The sequence below is a fragment of the Fukomys damarensis genome, unplaced genomic scaffold (genome assembly GCF_012274545.1).
Source record: "Fukomys damarensis isolate Sample0158 unplaced genomic scaffold, DMR_v1.0_HiC HiC_scaffold_30, whole genome shotgun sequence".
Classification (NCBI taxonomy): domain Eukaryota; kingdom Metazoa; phylum Chordata; class Mammalia; order Rodentia; family Bathyergidae; genus Fukomys; species Fukomys damarensis.
The window spans coordinates 37,822,516-37,845,089 of record NW_022900942.1 but is presented as its reverse complement, the minus strand read 5'-3'; the positions used below and the strand labels follow the sequence as shown (position 1 = coordinate 37,845,089).

Below are 22,574 nucleotides of genomic sequence, written 5' to 3'. Positions count from 1 at the left end.
TATTGGTACATTTAGGTATACAATATAGTTATATTCATTTTGGGGATCTTGTACCTTACATAATGTATCTTGGTTCTTCTTTTTCCCCATTCCCCTGCCCTCCCTTCACTCCCTCTACCCCTCCACCCTTCCCTATTTACAAATACTTTGTTTCCATTTTTTTCCTTTTCTCTTATTTTTTCTTTTTCTTTCTTCTACCCTTCCCACTTCCCCTACTCCTTTAGATCTTTTCTTTCCATTTCACATTATCAATTATACCACTTGGACCTTATTTACACTTTTAGTTTTCAGATGAGAGAAACTATTCAGTATCTACACATGTGTGTCCTATTTCACTTAAGAGTATGCCCTCAATGTGCATTCACTTAGCCTTAAATGTCTCTAGTTTCTCATTCTTTGTGGCTGAGTAGTACTCCATTTTATATAAAAACGACATCTTCTTTATCCAGTTTCCAGTTGATGGGCAAGTGAGCTGTTTTCAAGTTTTAGCTATTACAAACTGTGCCGTTATAAACATGGGTGTGCATATATCACTCTGGTATGATTCTTTTAATTCTTTTGGAAAGATACCCAGCAGAGGGATGTCAGGGTCAAGTGAAACCTTTAATCCTAGTTATCTGAGGTGTCTCCATATTGATTTCCACAGCGGTTGCACCAGTCTTCACTCCCACCAACAATGGAGAAGGGTTCCGGTTCATTTCTCCCCACAACTCTACCAACATTTATTATTGGTTGATTTCTTGATAGCAGCCATTCTTTCTGGGGTGAGGTGGAATCTCAGTGTGATTTTTATCTGCAGCTCTTGAATTACCAGTGATGTTGAACATTTTTTCATATATTTGCTTGCTGCTTTACTTGTTTGTCTGAGAAATGTCTCTTCATTTCAGATACCCATTTTTGAATTGAGTATATTTGGGGGTCTGACTTTTTTTAGTTCTGTATATTTTCTAGATAGTAGACCTTTGTCTGAGGAACAGCTGGTAAAATTTTTGCCCACATTTAGGTTGTCTCTTAGCTCTGTTGGTGGTTTTTCTTGTAGTGCAGAAGCTTTTTAATGAGATCCCAGTTGTTGATTGTTTGTGCTAGTTCCTGTGCTACTAAGAATTTGTTCATAAAATCTTTTCCTATGCCAATGTCTTTGAGAGTTCTACCTAATCTTCCAGCAACTTTAGTGTTTCTGTTTTAATACTTAGATCTTTAATCCACTTCAATTTTAATTTAGTTCAGGGTGAAAGATAGGGGTCTAGTTTTAAGTGCTGGCAGGTTGAAACCCAGTTTTTCCAACACCATTTATATATTAAAGGGCTATCTTCCCTCCAGTGAGGATGGTTGGCTCCTTCGTCAAAGATGAGGTAGCTGAGTATGTCAGGAGTTGTTTCTGCATCTTCTAATCTATTCCACTGATCCTCGTGTCTGTTACTTTCCCAGTTCCATGTTGTTTTTAACACGGTGGCTTTGTAGTATAGTTTCAAGTCGGGGAGTGTGATACCCCCTGTCATGTCTCTACTGCCTACATTTGCCTTTGCTATTCTAAGTTTCTTCTGGCTCCAAAAGAATTTTTGGTCTGTTTTCTCTAGTTCTGTGAAATATACTGTTGGGATTTCAGTTGTGATTGCATTGAATCTGTATAGCAGTTTTGAAAGTATGGCCCAACCCATTTTAAAGAAGTCACAACCTGCTCACTCACCAATGTAAAAAATCTCCCACTTACAGCTCAGTTCTGATTACATTAGCCATTATCTTCCACATGTGGGAACTGAGCATAGCAGACTCTCACATATGTGGGTGCTTTTAGGGTCAACTGGAAACTGAGACTTCAAAGCGGACCTGTCCCAGAGAAACTTGGCATGTGTGGTAATGACATTTTTTCTGTGATTAAGGGAATTCTTAGTCAAATGGTGATTCTCCAAAAGGAAGTCAACTCAGCTGGTAGTGACATTGGATAAGGGCAGCTAAATTCCAAAAGCAAATTGACAGAGGCCATCGGTGTCTCTCTGACCCCAAGAGATCCCAGGTGACGGGACAGGTTGGCCTGAGTTGAGAGAGAAGTGGAAAAGAAAATTAGAAGGAAGGAAGATAAGACAGGGAAGGAGAAGTGAGCACCAAGAAAGGAAGACCAGAAAAAGAAAATGAAAAACAAGTAGAATGAGAAGGGAAGAAAGTGAGGGGCAATACTGAGGAAGAGAGTGGAGAAGATGGTGGTGGCAGCATGAGTTATGGATGGCACCCATGCCATGGCTTCAGCTCCTGACAGAGATATCTGTCAAAAAACAAATCTCCCAGGGTCCTGCTCACTGCAGCATTTTCTAGCCAAGGCCTCTTTGGCTATCCATCTCTTCCATGAGGCTCCCCAGTGAGTCAGACACCAACTCACTGACCTAGCTCACTTCCCACTGGGGCAGGACAGGACTCCTGCATCCCACATAGAGGAAGAACTGTAGTCCTGACAGGATAACATCAGACCCTTGAGACCTCATCACGGCATGAAGCCACCCTCATCCCCTCAGACCTGTCTATGTGAACCCGTTCTCCCCATTTCTGACATTACAGTCACATATTTAACACATACTCTTTTCAAAGAATTGAACAAAAGCATACTTATGGGGGGTCATGGGTTGTATTTAATGTCCCTTGAAAGCTGCATGCAGGCATACATAGGTGAGGAGTTTTGAAGTGGTTGGATTAGGGTGTGTGAATGTGGATTAAGGGCATGATGCTAGGACTGAGGGATCAAGTGATGGAAGCACTGCCTTGGGTGTAAGTGGGACAATCAATAGGCCTTTAACATGGATGGAATATAAAAAGGTAGAAGGAAGGAAGGCTTGCTGCTGCTTGGTACTGCTGCTTTGCTGTCTCTTGCCTGTTCGTCATGGACTATTTCGTTTCTGTGATGCCCCTCTGCCACCCCACCTGGCCTTGGAGCCAGCTGACTACAGAGTGAAACCTCTACAATCTATAAGCTAAATAAACCTTTCCTCCTTGAACTTATGTGTGTTAGGTATTTTGTCTCAGTAACCAACTAAGATGAGGAGGGTCTCTTCAAAAACACATAACTTCTTTGAAGGGCCAATTTCATGTTTAAGCATCAAAATTAACTATGAAGAAAGTCCAAGCTTCTTTCCCAGAGGAGTTATCCCATACTTAGAAACACAATAATAATAATTAATAATAATAAAATAGCTCAATCAACCTCTGGAAACCCTGGTAGGTCACACCCACACCCAACTCCAAGCAGAGAAGGGATCCTGCTGTATCTACAAAAATTCCTTACATAAAAAATATCCTTACAATCCTTCCTTGTAAATGGTATGCCCTGTCTGAGAATATTCCATTTTTACTCACTGAATAAATATCACCGAATTCCTACTTCTGAATTTGCAGAGTTCCTTTGGTGACCAATTCTAGCTGCAAACACTACAACAGCTCAAAAGAGAATAATCATGTGTGGTTATGAATGCCACATCTCAGCACCATCTTGCTAGACACAGTTCTGCCCCTGTCGAAGGGAGCTTTACTCAGGCTGGCCAGTGTATTTCAGAGGTGCAAGGGACTCCTACATGACAGCCACCCCCAATGCAATACACACACACACACACCTACTCACACTTGCTGCTGATGTGCAAAATTCCTGTTGCAGAGCACAGCCTTTGCTCCCATCCCCAAATGGAGACTCGAGACCTCTGTCTGCCACCCACTCTGCCCCAGAAGGGGCCACTGAGTCCCTACTTTGTTAAGGTTGGGTCCTATCCCTCATCCTTCACATCTACTCAGTCCTTGAGTTAAAGGAAACAAATGGTCCCCCAAATGCAGTGAGCTGTGAGCCACTGGACCAAGCTGCTCCTCCCCTGAGACCAGCTCTGAGGGTGAGCAAAGTGGCAAGAATTACAGTGTCCCCATAGGACAAGCTCCCCCCTCCCTGGCCATTTGCTGGGATCGGTACCTGGAGCTGGATTCACTGCTGCTCTGCACTGCTGGGTCATCGATGACATTAAAGAGCCCCGTCCAATTGGCCAGCTGATCATCACTCTGCCAACCAAACTGGAGGCCTCTGGCAAGAAAACGAGGCAGTGTTGGTACACATGCTCATTTGTTGTGTTAAGCTTGTCTAGTAGACAGCCACATGCTGTCATCATGGCCAAGAGACATGGAGTCTTGATTGTATATTGGATGGACATGGCGTTGATGACTCCAACCATGAAGTTAACAATGGTAAACCATAGCCTTTGGTGGCTTCTCTGATGTCCTGCATCCAATCCCTCACTTCATCTTTAGAGGCAGGGCTAAGATTACACATTTTACATGCAGGAAAAGTGAGGCTGTGAGATCAACATCACAGGGTTTTTCTATCTATCTCCTATATGGTGCTGTACCTCAATTCAGCCTCTAGAGACTTAAACCAAAAGAACTCTAGTCTCTAGCACTTTGACCTCCTTGGAGATCAGATGCTTTTCAAATATTTTAATGAAATTGTCTGCTTCCTAATGTATAAGGATACTACTCCTAGTTTAAGATGACAGACTTAAAAACCTGACAAAAATGACAGCAAAGCAGTAAAGAAAGAGAAGGGCATGGAGAGGAGGTGACAGAAGGTCACAGAAACATTTTAAAAAGACAACAAGCATATGGGCAATCAACTCAGGTCACGAAGAGGGGAATCCAGACAATCTGCAAGAGGTGGGTCTATTCATGGTGCACAACATCCCAAGGCTGGGGAGTGCAAGGGGTGAGGGTCACTGCTGGTGGGTGTGTGTGATCAGGCAGCAAGTAGAGATAAAGGCCAAAGCACAGCTGTGAGACTACAGAAGCAGTTAGACACCCTTCCCACAACACACACCCACACCTAGTCAAGATCCCCTTCATAAACCCAAATGGGGTGGGCGCCACCATCACTGCCCCAGTGCCATCCAAGAAGGTGAGATCCGGGGAAAGCAGCTCAGCTGAGAAATCACATCTCCTTCCGCCCACCTGGACCCAGCCCATGGGACCGGGTAGCCACCCCCTTTGTTGCCAGTGCCGCCTTTGTTGCCCCAGCCCCAGGAGGGTAGCTGCACTGGCCCCACTGAGCAGATTCTCTGACTGTGCCAGTCCTTGGACCTACTCTGCAGAGATATGGCTGGTTATAAAGGGTGATTTTCTGAGCTCCCAAATCTGAACATCTTTAATCTTTAAAGAAAGAGGGGAATCCAGACAATCTGCAAGAGGTGGGTCTATTCATGGTGCACAACATCCCAAGGCTGGGGAGTGCAAGGGGTGAGGGTCACTGCTGGTGGGTGTGTGTGATCAGGCAGCAAGTAGAGATAAAGGCCAAAGCACAGCTGTGAGACTACAGAAGCAGTTAGACACCCTTCCCACAACACACACCCACACCTAGTCAAGATCCCCTTCATAAACCCAAATGGGGTGGGCGCCACCATCACTGCCCCAGTGCCATCCAAGAAGGTGAGATCCGGGGAAAGCAGCTCAGCTGAGAAATCACATCTCCTTCCGCCCACCTGGACCCAGCCCATGGGACCGGGTAGCCACCCCCTTTGTTGCCAGTGCCGCCTTTGTTGCCCCAGCCCCAGGAGGGTAGCTGCACTGGCCCCACTGAGCAGATTCTCTGACTGTGCCAGTCCTTGGACCTACTCTGCAGAGATATGGCTGGTTATAAAGGGTGATTTTCTGAGCTCCCAAATCTGAACATCTTTAAAGAAGGGGCAGGGGATACCTGTGATAGAACTGTCTGGAGTTCAACCTTGCAGGAGGTCGGGTAGCTCAAATTGGTCCTTGTGGCCTGAGGTCAGTCTGCATCATGGGGTTCTGCCTTCCACTAGATGAGATAGGGGGATTTGGTTCTGCACATGGCTGCACACCATGTGTATTAGGATGGCGGAGATATAGTCTAAAAGAGGCCTTTCAAAGTCATTTTTTTGTCCTTTTCTTTTTTTCATCATTCCACTCAGTAAATTCTTTTTTCTGTCCTCTTTCGCCAACACAGTCTCTTGCTCCACCATATTGGCCCTCATCTTTTCTGTTCCTGCTTCTGCCCTAATTCAGATTTCTTTTTTTACCATTTTTTCTTTTTTATTAATGTTCTTTTTTTTCTATCAGTGAGTCTCACTCAAGGGTCTGTAGTTTCAAGGGAAAGTAAGCCCCTATAGCTGTTAAGGACATATATTCTTGTACTTGTACTTGCATTCTGTCTATCCCTTTTGAGATTTACAGTTTCCTAAAGATTGTGTGGCCATTCTGTGTCCTCTGGCTTCACTTGAAACCTTCTTCAGTCCTTTTACTTATTTACTCTTCTGGTCCTAATTAGGCCTACGCCCCTATCCTAAATAGTAAATATACCATGTTGAGGAGTTTTTCCACTGCAAACATATTTTGGGCTGCTTCTTGATTTTAATTTAATTCACGTGGTTGGGGGTGATGGATTGATGACTACCACAAGTGGTCAATTTACAGGAGGTGTTTGATCCTGTTGTGTTGTTGATTGGATCGATTGGGATAAGGAATAGGGATAGATTGGATGAGTTGTTTTCTCTGATATTGTGAAAGTGAGAATGTCTATGAGTTATTAGAGAGTTGGGAGCTGAAGCGCAATGATATCAGGAAGATTTAATAACCCAGAGATTGAATCAAGGACAACCCAACAGCAAAAATAAAGATGAGAAAACACTTAACCAAGACACAAAGACAGACTTTCAGTCCACCAATGGCAAAGAGTAGGGCAAAGGAGGATGAAAAGTCTGATAGTGAACCTCCAGGACACTCAGAACTCACAGCACAGGAAGTAACAAAACAGATCGATCAGGCTCTAGAAAAATTCAAAACAGAAATAATTTCCCAGATAACCATAGAGATGGTGAGCAAAATGAAAGTCATGATTTGAGACTCTAGACCACAAGCTGACAAAAAAATAGATAAGCTCAGGACCATAATAGAAGCCATGAAGACCCAGCAAAAGAAAGAAATGGAAACAATGAATGTCCAACATAGGAAAGAAATGGAATCCTTAAAACAGATTCAAACAGATATACAGGAGATTAAAAACTCTATTGAAAGTGTACACAACAGAATAAAAGGTTACAAAGATAGAATCTCAGATATAGAAGATAGGATAGCAGTCAGTGACCGTGAAAAGAGAGGTCTCTTAAAAACAGTAAGGGATCATGAGAAATTGATCCAACAACTCCTAGATGATGTAAAGAAGAATAATATAAGGCTGATATGAATCCATGAAGTAGCAGCAGAAAATGCAAATGACTTTTAAAAAGCTGTTCACAGAATTAATGACAGAAAACTTCCCAAAGAGAGGGGAAGAATTTGACATACAGATAAGTGAGGCATATAGGACTCCAACTAGCCACAATCAAAAAAAATCTACACCTAGACATATAATAATCAAGATTCCAAAAACCCAACAGAAGAACAAAATACTGCAAGTGGTAAGAGAAAAGATATAAATCACATGTAAAGGAAAGCCCATCAGAATAACAACAGACTTTGCAACACAAACCCTCAGGTCAAGTAGAGCCTGGAGTAAGGTATTTCAAGTCCTAAAAGAAAACAACCTCCAACCTAGACTGATGTATCCTGCAAAACTCTCTTTCAAAATGGGTGGAGAAATAAAATACTTCCATGACAAAGAACATCTGAGAAACTACATGAATACCAAACCAGCACTACAATGAATTCTAAACAATATCCTAGAAAAAGTAAATGAAGATCACAACACCATGAGGCCCAACAGAGCAAATCAAATAGTCAAGGCAAGAAACTAAAAGAAGAGGGCAAAATATTAAAAAGAGTCAACAAAAAGACAATAACATAACAATAAGAAGTCAGTACATATCAGTTATAACCATCAATGTCAATGGCCTCAATTCACCAATCAAGAGAAATAGACTGGCAGATTGGATTAAGAAGCAAAAATCGAACAATATGTTGTATACAAGAAGCACACCTAATGCAAAAAGAAGCACATAGACTGAAAGCAAAAGGGTGGAAAACAATTCTCCATGTGACAGGAGCCCAGAAAAAAGCAGGGGTAGCAATCTTATTCGCAGACAAACTAAATTTCAAACCAAAACTGATCAAGACAGACAAAGAAGGCCACTACATTCTTGTAAAGGGAACAGTTCAAGAGGAAGAGATGACAATCATAAACATATATGCACCAAATATAAATGTCCCCAACTATATAAAACAAATATTAAGTAACATGAAAAACAAAATAAACACTAATACAATTGTAGTGGGGGATCTAAATACCCCACTATCACAAATAGACAGATCATCTAAGCAAAAAATCAACACTGAAATACTAGAACTGAACCAAGCTTTTGAATGCATGGGTTTATTAGACATCTATAGAGTGTTCCACCCCACAAAATCAGAATATACATTCTTTTCGGCTGCACATGGGTCATTCTCCAAGATAGATCACATACTAGCTCACAGAACAGGTTTGAATAAATACAAAATAATCTAAGTTATTCCCTGTATATTATCAGATCACAGTGCAATAAAGCTGAAGATATAGCATAAGAAACCATAGGAACTTCACAAACACATGGAAATTGAATAACATTCTCCTGAACAATCAATGGATCACAGAGGAAATTAAAGAAGAAATCAGACAGTTTTTACAAATAAACGAAAATGCCAATACAACATACAGGAATCTATGGGACACAATGAAAGCAGTTCTACATGGAAAATTCATAGCACTGAATGCCCACACTAGGAAAATAGAACAAGTTCAAATAAACAACCTAACGATGAATCTTAGACTCCTAGAAAAACAAGAGCAAGAAAAACCCAAAGCTTGAAAAAGAGAGGAAATTATAAAGATTAGAGCAGAAATCAATGCAATGGAAATTAAGAAAATGATACAAAAAATAAATGAATCAAAGAGTAGGTTTTTTGAAAGAATAAATAAAATTGATAAACCCTTAGCTAACCATATCAAAAAAAAGGAAAGAAAAGGCTCAGATCCATGCAATCAGAAATGAAAAAGGTGAAGTCACAACAGATCCAATAGAAATGCAGAGGATCATTAATACCTACTTTGAGAACCTGTACTCTAATAAAATGGAAAACACAGAAGAAATGCACAGATTTCTAGATACTTATGAATTACCAAAGTTGAACGAGGAAGATAAAAACATGTTAAACACCCCAATTACAATCAGTGAGATTGAAAATGTAATTAAAAATTTACCAACAAAGAAAAGCCCAGTTCCTGATGGATTCACTGATTAATTTTACAAGACATTTAGAGAAAAACTATTGCCATTACTCTTCAAACTTTTCAATGAAATTGAAAGGGAAGCAATATTTCCAAATTCATTCCTGGAGGCAAGTAACACTTTGATTCCCAAACCAGGGAAAGACGCAACTAAGAAAGAGAACTACAGGCCAATCTCCTTAATGAATAAAGATGATGCAAAAATCCTTAATAAGATATTAGCAAACAGAATACAGAGGATCATCAAGAAGATCATACATCCTGACCAAGTCGGATTTATTTCAGGGATGCAAGGACAGTTCAACATATGTAAATCAATAAATGTGATACACTATATTAACAAAGTCAAGGACAAAAACCACATGATCCTCTTGATTCATGCAGAAAAAGCATTTGACAAAATTCAACACTTATTCATGATAAAAACCCTACGAAAATTTGGAATAGATGGTCTATATCTCAACTTAATAAAGGCTATCTATGAAAAACCAACAGCCAACATCATATTAAATGGCCAAAAACTGAAACCTTCACATTAAAATCAGAAACAAGACAAGGATACCCACTATCACCACTCCTCTTTGATATAGTTCTGGAAACATTAGCCATAGTAATTAGACAAGAAAAAGAAATTAAAGCAACAAAAATAGGAAAGGAAGAAGTTAAACTCTCATTATTTGCTGACAATACGATACTCTACATTGAAGACCCAAAAAGCTCCACCAAAAGACTTCTAGACTTAATTGACACTTTTAGCAGAGTAGCAGGATACAAGGTCAACACCCAAAAATCAATAGCCTTCCTGTACAAAAATAACAGACTCACTGAGAGAGAAATTAGGGAAACAATTCCTTTCACAATAGAATCCAAAAAAATGAAGTATCTAGGAACCAACCTGACAAAAGAAGCAAAAGACCTCTACACTGAAAACTGCAGCACTCTGAAAAAAGAGATTGAAGAGGATACAAGAAAATGGAAAGACATACCCTGCTCCTGGGTAGGAAGAATCAACATAGTAAAAATGGCCATACTACCAAAACTGCTATACAGATTCAATGCAATGTCAATTGAAATCCCAACACTATATACTTCACAGAACTAGAAAGAAGAATCCAAAAATTCATTTGGAACCATAAGAAACCTAGAACAGCAAAAGCCATACTAGGCAACAGACACATGGCAGCGGGTATAATAATTCCCAATCTGAAACTATACTACAAAGCCACTGTGATAAAAACAGCATGGTACTGGCAAAGAAACAGACCTGAGGATCAGTGGAACAGACTGGAAGACACAAAAATAACTCCAGATGTACTCAGCTACCTCATCTTTGACAAAGGAGCTGACTGTCCCCACTGCAAGAAAGATAGCCTCTTTAATAAATGGTGTTGGAAAAACTGGATCTCAACCTGCCAAAAACTAAAACTAGACTCTTATCTCTCACCATGCACTAAATTAAAATCCAAGTGGATTAAAGATCTAAATATTAAAACAGAAATACTAAACTTGCTGGAAGGCAAGTTAGGTAGAACTCTTGAAGACATTGGCATAGGAAGAGACTTTATGAACAAATCCTCAGTAGCACAGGAACTAGCAGAAAGAATCAACAACTTGGATATCATCTTATTAAAAAGCTTCTGCACTGCAAAAGAAACCATCAACAGAACTAAGAGACAGCCTACAATGTGGGAAAAAATTTTTGCCAGCTGCTCCTCAGACAAAGGACTATTATCTAGAATGTATAAAGAATTCAAAACAATCAGCCGCCCCCCAAATATAAAGACCTGATTCAAAAATGGGCATTTGAAATGAACAGACATTTCTCAGACAAAGAAGTAAAAGCAGCAAGCAAATATATGAAAAAATGTTTCACATCACTGGTCATTCAAGAGATGCAGATGAACACAGCGCTGAGATTCCACCTCACCCCACAAAGAATGGCTGCTATCAAGAAATCAACCAATAAAAAATGTTGGAGGGGTTGCAGGGAGAAAGGAACCCTTCTCCATGTTTGGTGGGAGTGCAAACTGGTGCAACAACTATGGAAATCAATATGGAGATAACTCAAAGAGCTGGGACTAGAGGTTCCATTTGACCCAGCCATCCCCCTGCTGGGTATCTTTCCAAAAGAATTAAAAGAATAATATCACAGTGACATATGCACACCTATGTTTATAGCAGAACAGTTTGTAATAGCTAAAACTTGGAAACAACCCATTTGCCCATCAGTTAGAGATTGTATAAAGAAGATGTGGTTTTTCTATAAAATGGAATACTAATCAGCCATAAAGAATGAGAAATTAGACTCATTCATAGGAAAATGGATACATATTAAGGATATACTCCTAAGTGAAATCAATAAGTCACACATGTGTAAATACCAAATAGTTTCTCTGGTGTGAAAAACTAAAATAGTACTCAAGATCCTAATGGGATAATTAGCAATGTGAAATAGGAAGAAAAGGGCTAAAGGTGTAGGACAGTGGGAATGGTAGGGGAAGGGGAATAAGGGAAAGAGAAAAAATGTGAGAAAATGTAAAAATGGAATTAAAGTGTTGGTGGATAGGGAGGGGAGGAGGGCATGAAGGGAGGGTGGGGACAAGGGGAAAAAGTGAGAACCAAGACCTGTCATGTAAGGGTACAAGATCCCAGTAATGCATGTAACTGTACTGTATACCAAAATGTACCAATAAACTCAATAAAAAAAAAAAAACCTCAAATGGCCCAGTCACTGCACCTGCCCACCCCACAGATGGCAGCAAATTTACTCGCTAGAAAGTTTCTTCACGTGTGCATCCTGGGCACACCTGATGGTATGCTGACTGAATGGACCTGGGATTTCTGTGCTGGGAACCACCCATCCTGTCTATTCTCAGGTCTAGCTAGGGAACTGAGGCTCCAAGAAAATGACTAGGAAGACATGGCCTGGTGCCCACCTGAGCACCCTGTGGCACACTGTCTCATCTAGCACTGTGGACATCTGGGGCTGGAGGGCTCTTTGTTGGGCATCCATCTAGTGCATTGTAGGGTGCTATACAATATCGCCGGTATCTGCTAGTATATGACAGCAGCATCAAACCACAATCTTCCTGCACAATGATCAAAAATATCTCCAGGTGTTGCCAAATGTTTCTGGGGGGCAAAATCACCTTGATTGAGAAACTTTATAATACAACAGTGCACAGCACAAGGAACTATCTTGGGATTGGCTGACCTTTAAATATAAGTGGGCTACTAGATACCACTGGTGGGTGAAGAAAGCTTAAACGTGAAAGCCAGAGAACAAAACAAATGACAAAGAAACTCACAGGGAAAGAGACAGATAAAAATTTAATTAAACCCTTAATAATGAGTAACCTCTCAGCAAAGGGTTAGTAGATGGCTTTCGGAACTGGTCCATCCATATCTCCACTAATGAGCTGATGCCCTCCGTTGAGTCTGTGCTCCTCTCATGGCCTGTGTTCTCATCCCTGAAGTACAGGAACTGTGCTGGATGTCTCCATAATCCTTGACTTCAAGTGTTTTGGAGCTGAGCCATCTGTCTCCCTCAGATGTTTGCCCACCTTTCACGTGGGCAGTGGCTCAGGTTCCCAGCCAGACTCCAGTGCTAGTGAAGAGCTGTATACATGAGATGCTCAATCCATACTTTGTTAACTGGCTACTGGTTCCCTTTTCTTCCTCTCAAGTCTCCATAGCAGAAGAGTTCAGCCTGGCAGAGGAAGTAAACTGGGAGAACACAGCCTGAGATCAAGGCAAAATGCCCACCCAGTTCTCAGTGTACTCAGAAAACAGCAACCCTCCATTTTGGTATGACTCAAAATTATTCATTTGTTTGCTTATTGAGGTGATTAATTTTCAATATTTAAGAGATCAATCTCTCCCTAGGTAAGCAGACATTAATTACAGTCCTTGAGCAGGAAATATGGTGACATAAAACTATGCTCATTATAAATTAAATTTTAAAAATCAGGCTACAAAAGAGGATATGCAGAAGTTCTAATTTTATAATATTTTACATTGTAAAGCTGGTTATCTTTATAGGTGGGATTAAAGCTGATGGGGGTGTTAGCAGTAATTTCTGATTCAACTAAAAAATGACTTCATTGTTTTCAAAACCAACATGCTATATAATTTAAATGCTTTTCCTGAGTTAAGTGTAGGAATCATCTGTTATTAGCTAACTGCACCCAAATGAGAAAGATATGCACAGGTATGGAGGAGGATAACAAAAGAAAAACATTTTATTCACTCATTTATTTACTCAACATTTACTACTATTTATCTACTATGTGCCAGAAATTGTGCTGGTCATTAGGACAAGTATCCAAAGAGAGCAAACTCTTGTTTTAAAATTGCTTACCATCAAGTTCAGATAATTAGACTAAAATACATGAAAATAATACACACGAGAACTACCTGGCACACATGAAAATATTAGCAAAAACCCAAATTGACGGATATGAAAATGTTAGCAAACAAGATGGAGCAGCATCAAGTGCTAAAGGAGGTGCTATATGTGTTTTGTCCTCATTCATTTTAAAAGAAGGAAAAGATTGGAAATGAACATGGCAGAATGTTGATATTGTTCTCAGTCATGTTGACATAAATGCACCGTATGCTAGTCTCCCCATTCTTCTATATTCCATCTTCTCATCACTAAAATTTGTGTCAAAATTTTTAAATAGAGTATTTGTGCTAAACTTGGAATCACTGACAAGGCCTTGGAGTCAGCACAGCTGCTTTCTGTCCTTGCTCAACCTTGCAGGATCTTTGCACCTTTCCATCTGAGCTAATACTTAGTGCTGTCTTAAATCTATGGAAACACTGTATATACAACATTATGTGAACTGATGTATTCAAGACTGGATTCAGATATTTAGGGGCCTTGAGCAGTGAAGCCTTTATGGTACCACCTAAGGCCTATGCTTTCTCAAAAGCTATGTGCCTGTTCCAATGAAAATAACATCAGTCTTTACTTTCCAATTATGATACATGGGATAGGTTCACAAGGCTCAGCTTCCTTCTGTTGTTCTGGCTGTTGATGACAGCACAGCTTAGCCAGGCCTGCTGCATAGCCTCCAGACATGGAATTGAACACCTGCTGACTCCCACTGCCATTTGAAAATGGTGAGAGCTGACCAGGCTTCCTAATGCTGACTACTAGGGAATCTCATGGCAAAAAGCAAAACCACATGTAAGACTGGCATTTTAAAACTAAGGGCTAGGATGTAGCTCAGTGATAAAGCACTTGCCTAGCATGGTTGAGGACTTGAGTTCAATCCCCAGTACCTCAAGCAATCAACAAAACAGTAAATAAGTAAATAAACATACATATACACACACATACATACATACATAATAGGGAGGTTTCTGTAAGGGTAGAATTACTTCTATTTACAATCTCATCCAAACATTGTGATGCATTAGCTTATCAACATTTATGCCAGTGGATTTTTAAAAAAATCTCTAAGCACTGTGATAGGTTTATATGTCATTTTAAATCTTCCCAAAAGCTTAGAGGTAAATATTATTATCCCTATTTCACAACTGGGGAAACTAAGGCTCAGTGAGATTAGACTTGTAACACGCCCACTATTATAAAGCATAAAGACAGCATCAAAGCCAGAGTTGAACCACAGGACCTATGCTTCTTGCTTTTCTCCTTTAACCCCATGTTCCCTATGCTCAAAACAATAACAAAAAAAGACTTTTCCATATCCAGTACATTTTTGGTTTCTTAGTTCTGTAATTTGCTTAAACATACACAGTATCATAATTTGGCAAAATAACTTAGCTGTCATAGTTATGATCTATTAAAGAATAAAGAGAAATTTTTTATGAAATTAGAGTTAAACAGATTTAATAAGATAAATTAATGTTTGCCAAATGTCTTCAGTTAATAACATAAATTTGAACCTAATTAATAATATATTGTGACATGGTTAGGGCAAAATTTCACATACGATAACAAAATTAAAAATTTAGAATGGGATACATAGTAACTACATTGATCTTAGGGAATTAATTAGCACATAAAGAAACTTAAAATGGAATTAGTACATAAACTTTAACGTATACCAATTAAAGAGACTAGTATAATAAACTTCAGTGCCCCATTTACCTTCAATGGTGACAGACACACTGTCATTTTTGCTTCATTTATACCTGTATCAGTTCTTTGCTCCCTTTTTTTATTGACTTTTATAAAGATAAAATTTATTTTTATTAAATTTATTGGTACAATTTAGATATGCATAATGATCACATTCATCATAGGGAATTTGCACGTGTACATAATAAATCTTGACTCCTTTTTTTTCCCATTCCACCCCCTTCCCTTCAACCCCTCTTCCACTCATTTACAAAACTTTATTTCTATTTTATCCTTCTTTTCTCATTTTTCTTTACCCTTCCTTCCTTTCCCTCTCTCTGCCCTTCCTAGTTCCCCTTTCCTTTTGAACAACTTGTTCCTACTTCACAATATCTGTTATACATTTTGGTCATTATTTACACTTTCAATTTCTCACAGCAGAGAAACAATGTGATATTTACATGTGTGTCCATTTTATCTCCCTTAAGAGTATGGTCTCAAGGTTCATCCATTTACCTAGAAATGTCTAGAGTTTATCATTCTTTATGGCTGAGTAGTACACCATTGTATAAAAAAACCACATTTTTATCCATCCATTGGTTGATGGGCATTTGGGTTGTTTCCAAGATTTAGCTGTTACAAATTGTGCTGCTATAAACATCATTGTGCATATATTGCTATGGTATGATGCTTTTAATTCTTTTGGGAAGATACTAAGAAGGGGAAAAGCTGGGTCAAATAGTACATCTAGTTTTCATTTCTTGAGAAATCTCCACATTGATTTCCACAGTGGTGGCAGCAGTCTACACTCCCACCAGCAGTGGAAAAGTGTTCCTTCTTCCCCACTGCCCCACCAGCACTTGTTATTGGTTGATTTCTTGATAATAGGAATTCTTTCTGGAGATGGAATTTCAGCAATGTTTTAATTTACATCTCTTGATTGATGAGTTAAATTGAACATTTTTCATATATTTATTTGCCATTTGTACTTCACTTGAGAAGCATGCATTCATCTCAGACGCCCATTTTTTATTAGATCTTTAAATTTGGAAGGGGTCTGATTTTTTTCAATTCTTTATATGTTCTAGATATCATTCCTTTGTTTGATGATCAACTAGCTAAAATGTTTTCCTAGTCTGTGGGTTGTCTTTTCACTCTGTTGGGTGATATCTTTTGCTGTGCAAAAGCTTTTTAATAAGGTGAGACTGCAGTTATTGATTCTTTGTCGTATTTCCTGTGCAATTGGGATTTGGTTCATGAAGTCTGCTTACACCTGTGTTAGTTCTACCTATTGTATCTTCCAATAGATTTAGTGTTTTTATTTTAATATTTAGATCTGTGATCCATTTTTTATTTTAGTTTAGTGCATGGTGAGAGATATGGGTCTAGTTTTAGTCTTTGGCATGCAAAAAGCCAGTTTTTCCAGCACCATCTTTCTTGCCAGCACTATCTTTTGAAAGAATATATTTGGCCCCTTTGTCAAAAATAAGGTGGCTGACAATTGAAATTCCAACATTTTATTCCACAGAACTAGAAAAAAGAATCCAAAAATTCATTTGGAACCATAAAAGACCTAGAATAGCAAAAGCCATCCTAGGCAACAGACACATGACAGCAGGTATAACAATTCCCAATTTGAAATTATACTACAAAGCCACTATGATAAAAATAGCATGGTACTGGCAAAGAAACAGACCTGAGGATCAGTGGAACAGATTGGAAGACACAAAAACAATTCCAGATGTACTCAGCTACTTCATCTTTGACAAAGGAGCTGACTATTCCCACTGGAAGAAGGATGGCCTCTTTAATAAATGGTGTTGGAAAAACTGGATCTCAACCTGCCAAAGATTAAAACTAGACCCTAATCTTTCACCATGCACTAAATTAAAATCCAAGTGGATTAAAGATCTAAATATTAGGGCCGGGGATTTAGCTCAGTGGTTCCGCTGCCTGGCTCAAAATCAAAAGGTCCCTAGTTCAAGTCCTAGTACCAAAAAAAAAAAAAAATCTAAATACTATAACAGAAACACTAAACTTGCTGGAAGATAAGTTAGGTAGAACTCTTGAAGACATTGACATAGGAAAAGACTTTATGAACAAATCCTCAGTAGCACAGAAACTAGCAGAAAGAATCAACAACTGGGATCTCATCTTATTAAAAAGCTTCTGCACTGCAAAAGAAACCATCAATAGAACTAAGAGACAACCTACAATGTGGGAAAAAATTTTTGCCAGCTGCTCCTCAGACAAAGGACTATTATCTAGAATGTATAAAGAATTCAAAACAATCAGCCCCCGCAATATAAAGACCCGATTCAAAAATGGGCATCTGAAATGAACAGACATTTCTCAGACAAAGAAGTAAAAGCAGCAAGCAAATATATGAAAAAATGTTCCACATCACTGGTCATTCGAGAGATGCAGATGAAAACAACACTGAGATTCCACCTCACCCCACAAAGAATGGCTGCTATCCAGCATAGTTTTTAATAGCTAAAACTTGGAAACAGCCTATTTGCCCATCAATTGGAAACTGGATAAAGAAGATGTGGTTTTTCTATAAAATGAAATATTACTCAGCCATAAATAATGAGAAAATAGATTCATTCATAGGAAAATGGATACATATTGAATATATACTCCTAAGTGAAATAAATAAGGCACACATGTGTAAATACCAAGTAGCTTCTCTGGTGTGAATAATCTGCAATAATACAGAAGATCCTAATAAGATTACTGACATTTAGAAATGGGAAGAAAGGAGCTTAAGGTGTAGGGAAGGTGGGACCAGTAGGGGAAGAGTAATAAGGGAAAAGAAAAAAATGTGAGATAATGAATAGATGGAAATAAAATATTTATAGATGGGGAGGGGAGGAGGGGGTGAAGGGAGGGCTGGGACAAGGGGAAAAAATGAGAACCAAGACTTGTCATGTAGAGGTACAAGATCCCAACAATGAATGTAACTGTACTGTATCCCTAAAATGTACCAATAAACTCAATTAAAGCTGAAAAAAAAAAGAATGGCTGCTATCAAGAAATCAACCAATAACAAATGCTGGTGGGGTTGTGGGTAGAAAGGAACCCTTTCCATTGTTGGTGGGAGTGCAGACTGGTGCAACCACCATGGAGATCAATATGGAGATACCTCAAAGAGCTGTGACTAGAGGTTCCATTTGACCCAGCCATCCCTCTGCTGGGTATCTTTTCAAAAGAATTAAAAGAATCATACCAGAGTGATATATGTACACCCATGTTTATAGTGGCACAGTTTGTAATAGCTAAAACTTGGAAACAGCCCATTTGCCCATCAGTTAGAGATTGTATAAAGAAGATGTGGTTTTTCTATAAAATGGAATACTAATCAGCCATAAAGAATGAGAAATTAGACTCATTCATAGGAAAATGGATACATATTGAGGATATACTCCTAAGTGAAATCAATAAGTCACACATGTGTAAATACCAAATAGTTTCTCTGGTGTGAATAAACTGTAATAGTACATAAGATCCTAATGAGATAACTGACATTGTGAAATGGGAAGAAAAGGGCTAAATGTGTAGGGAAAGTGAGAAGGGTAGAGGAAAGGGAATAAGGGAAAAGAAAAAAATATGAGAAAATGAAAAAATGGAAATAAAGTGTTTGTAAATGGGAAGGGGAGGAGGGGGTGAAGGGAGGGCAGGGACAAGGGGGAAAAATGAGAACCAAGACCACCTGTCATATAAAGGTACAAGATGTCAATAATGAATGTAACTGTACTGTATACCTAAAATGTACCAATAAACTCAATAAAAGAGAAAAAATAAGGTGGCTGAGTGTGTTTGCAGTTGTTATTGCATCTTTTAATCTGTTTCACTGGTTCTTGGGTCTTTGTTTTTGTTTTTGATTTGTTTTGTTGCCAGCACCATGCTATTATTTTTTTTGGTACCCAGGATTGAACTGTGGTCCTTGTGCTTGCAAGGCAGGTGGCAGAACCACTGAGCTAAATCCCCGGCCACTATGCTGTTTTTAATCACGGTAGCTCTGCAGTACAATTTCAAGTCAGGGATTATGATGCCCCCCTGCCTCACCTTTTCTACACAGAATTGTTTTTGCTACTCTAGGTGTCTTCTAGTTCCAAGTGAATTTTAGAAATGTTTTCTCTAGTTCTGTAAGATATGCTTATGGTATTTTGATTGGACCTGCATTATATTTGTATTACAATTTGAAAGTATGGCCACTGTGTTGGTGCATCCTACTAAGAGCAAGGGACATCATTTCATTTTCTGATATCTTTTTTATCTCCTTTTTCAGAGTACTCTAATTTTCAATGTAAAAAGCTCTGTTGCATGCATAAGATTCTAATAAGATTACAGACATTTAGAAATGGGAAGAAAGGAGCTAAAGGTGTAGGGAAGGTGGGATGGGTAGGGGAAGAGTAAAAAGGGAAAAAATGTGAGAGAATGAAAAGATGAAAATAAAGTGTTTGTAGATGGGGAGGGGAGGAGGGGGTGAAGGGAGGGCAGAGGTAAGGGGAAAAAATGAGAATCAAGACTTGTTATGTAGAGGTACAAGATCCCAACAATGAATGTAACTGTACTGTATCCCTAAAATGTACCAATAAACTCAATTAAAGCTGGAAAAAAAAAAAGCTCTGTTGCTTTCTTTGTAGATTGACTCCTAAGTATTTTATTTTTTATGCCATTGTGAAAGGTGTGGTTTCCTTAGTTTCTCTCAGTGCATTTTTATTTGTGTACAGGAGTGCTATATTTTTTGTTTGTTTTTTGAGACAGGGTCTCACTGTGTAGTTGAGACTGACCTGAAACTCACTATGTAGCCCAGGCTGGTCTCGAACTCACAGCGATCCTCCTTAGCCTCCCAGGTGCTGGGATTACACCACCACGCCCAGCTCAGGAGTGCTATTGATTTTGAGTGTTGGCTTTGTAACCAGATATGCTAGTTAATTTGATTATTGAGCAAATATAGAAGTCATTTGCTCAAGTTTCAGGGGTCTTCTACGTATAGTATCATGTCATGTGCAAATAATGATAATTTAACTTCCTCTTCTATCTTTATTCCTTTTATTTATCTTGTCTAGTTGCTCTGGCTAATATTTCCAGAACTATACTAAACAATCATGGTGACAGTGGGCATCCTTGTCTTGCTCCTTATTTTAGAGTGAGTTTTCAGTTTTTTGTTCATTTAGTACAATGTTGGTCGTTGGTTTATCATAGATGGCTTTTTTTAGATTGAAATAAAGACTATACCAATTTTCTGTAGGGTTTTTATCATAAATGGTGTTGAACTTTGTCAAATGCACTTGCTGCATCTATTGAGATGATCATGTTTTTTGTCCTTGACTCTGTTGATATGGCATTATATTGTATATATTATATTGTATATTATGCTGCATTATTGTATTATATTGATTGATTTGTATATGTTGAACCATCCCTGAATCCCTAGGATGAATCCTATTTGGTCATTGTGTATAATCTTGATTTGCTGCATTCTGTTTGCTAGTTTCCCATTGAAGATTTTTGCATCTATGTTCATTAGAAAGACTGGCCTGTATGTCTCCTTTTTCATTGGATCCTTCAATGCTTTTGGTATCAGGGTAATGCTTTCTTCCAGAAATGATTTTGGGAGAAATGGTTCCCTTTCAATGTCTTTAAAGAATTTGAAGAGTAATGGCATTATATATTCTCTAAATCTCTTGTAGAATTCATTAGCAAAATATTCAGGACCTGAGCTTTTCTTTGAGTTTTAAATTACATTGACTGATATTGGATTTTTTCGAATTTTTATATCTCCTTGATTCAATTTTGATAATACATATAAATCTGTCCATTTTGGTACAGGTTCTAGAAGTAGGTATTGATGATCTTTTGGATTTCTATAGGATCTGTTGTGATTTCACTCCTAATTGCATGAATTTGAGTTTGTTTTTGTTTTTTTTTTTTCCTTTTGCTTTATAAGGTTGGCTAAGAGTTTGTCAATTTTATTTAATCTTTCGAAAAACTGATTCTTTGATTTATTGATTCTTGGGTTTTTTTTTAATCTCAAGGTTGGCTAAGTTTGTCAATTTTATTTAATCTTTCGAAAAACTGATTCTTTGATTTATTGATTCTTGGGTTTTTTTTTAATCTCAATTGCATTAATTCTCCTCAAGATTCTTAAATTTCCTCCCTTGTGCATTTTTGGGGCCTGACTTATTCTTCTTTTTCTATATGTTTGAGGTTCAACATAGGTTATTTGAGCTCATTCTGTTTTCCTGATGTGAGAATTCACTGCTATAAATTTCTCTCTTAGGACTGCTTTTATTGCATCCCACAAGCTCCAGCATGTTGTGTGGTCATTATAATTTGATTCTGGATACTGTTTAATTTCTTTTTAAATATTATCCATGACCCATTGATTGTTCAGGAAGGTATTATTTAGTGTCCATGTGATTATGGACTTTTGTGGGTTTTTTTGCCATTGATTTATAATTTCATTGAACTATGGTCCTATAGACTAATATGCATGAGATAAATTCAATTCTATTGTATTTACTTACACATGTTGTATGGGCTAGTATGTGGTCTCTTTGTGAGAATGTCCCATGAGCAGCTCAGAAGAATGTGCATTCTGATGTTGTGAGTGGAATACTCTGTAGATATCTACTAAGTTCTTTTGTTCACAGGTTTGTTTCAGCTCTGATTTTTTGTTTGCTTGTTTTGGGACCAGGGATCAAACTTGGGACCTTGTGCTTGTGAAGCAGATGGTGGAATCACTGAGCTAAATCCTACAGTTCTGATATTTCTTTGTTGATTTTTTAAATCTAGTTGATCTGCCTATTTGTGACAGTGGGTTATTAAGGTCCCATGTTATAATTATGTTAGTGTGTATATTTTCATATCTGTTAATATTAGTTTTATGTAGTTGGGTGCACTGGTATCTGGTGTATATAATTTTATGATTACTATCTCTTCTTCTTGGAGTTTTCCCTTAACAAATATATAGTAGCCTTCTTTGCCTCTTTTGATCAGTCTTGGCTGAAGTTCACACTGTCGGCAAATAGAATAGCTACCCTTGCCTTTTCCTGGGCTCCTGTCACATGAATTGTTTCCTATCCTTTGACTTTCCGTATATGAATTTCTTTTTGAGTTAAGCATGTTTGTTGTAGGAAGCATATTGTTGGATCTTGTTTCTTGATCCATTCTGCCAATCTGTTTCTTTTGATTGGCAAATTGAAATCATTTACATTGATGGCTATAAGTAATATATAT

The 22,574-nt window shown here is 38.4% G+C and overlaps 1 protein-coding gene across 3 annotated transcripts in view; it reads right to left on the bottom strand.

The window, feature by feature from the left end:
* The window catches only part of St8sia5 (ST8 alpha-N-acetyl-neuraminide alpha-2,8-sialyltransferase 5), a 92,376-nt gene that overhangs the window by 41,330 nt on the left and 28,472 nt on the right, over nt 1-22,574 (bottom strand). The window contains exon 2 of one of the 3 annotated variants that reach the window (XM_010621648.1): nt 3,941-4,048. The exons of the other annotated variants lie outside the window; for them this stretch is intronic. Within the exon in view, the coding sequence (XP_010619950.1) occupies nt 3,941-4,048 (108 nt within the window). The remainder of the gene's footprint in view (nt 1-3,940; nt 4,049-22,574) is intronic. 3 annotated transcript variants of the gene reach the window in all.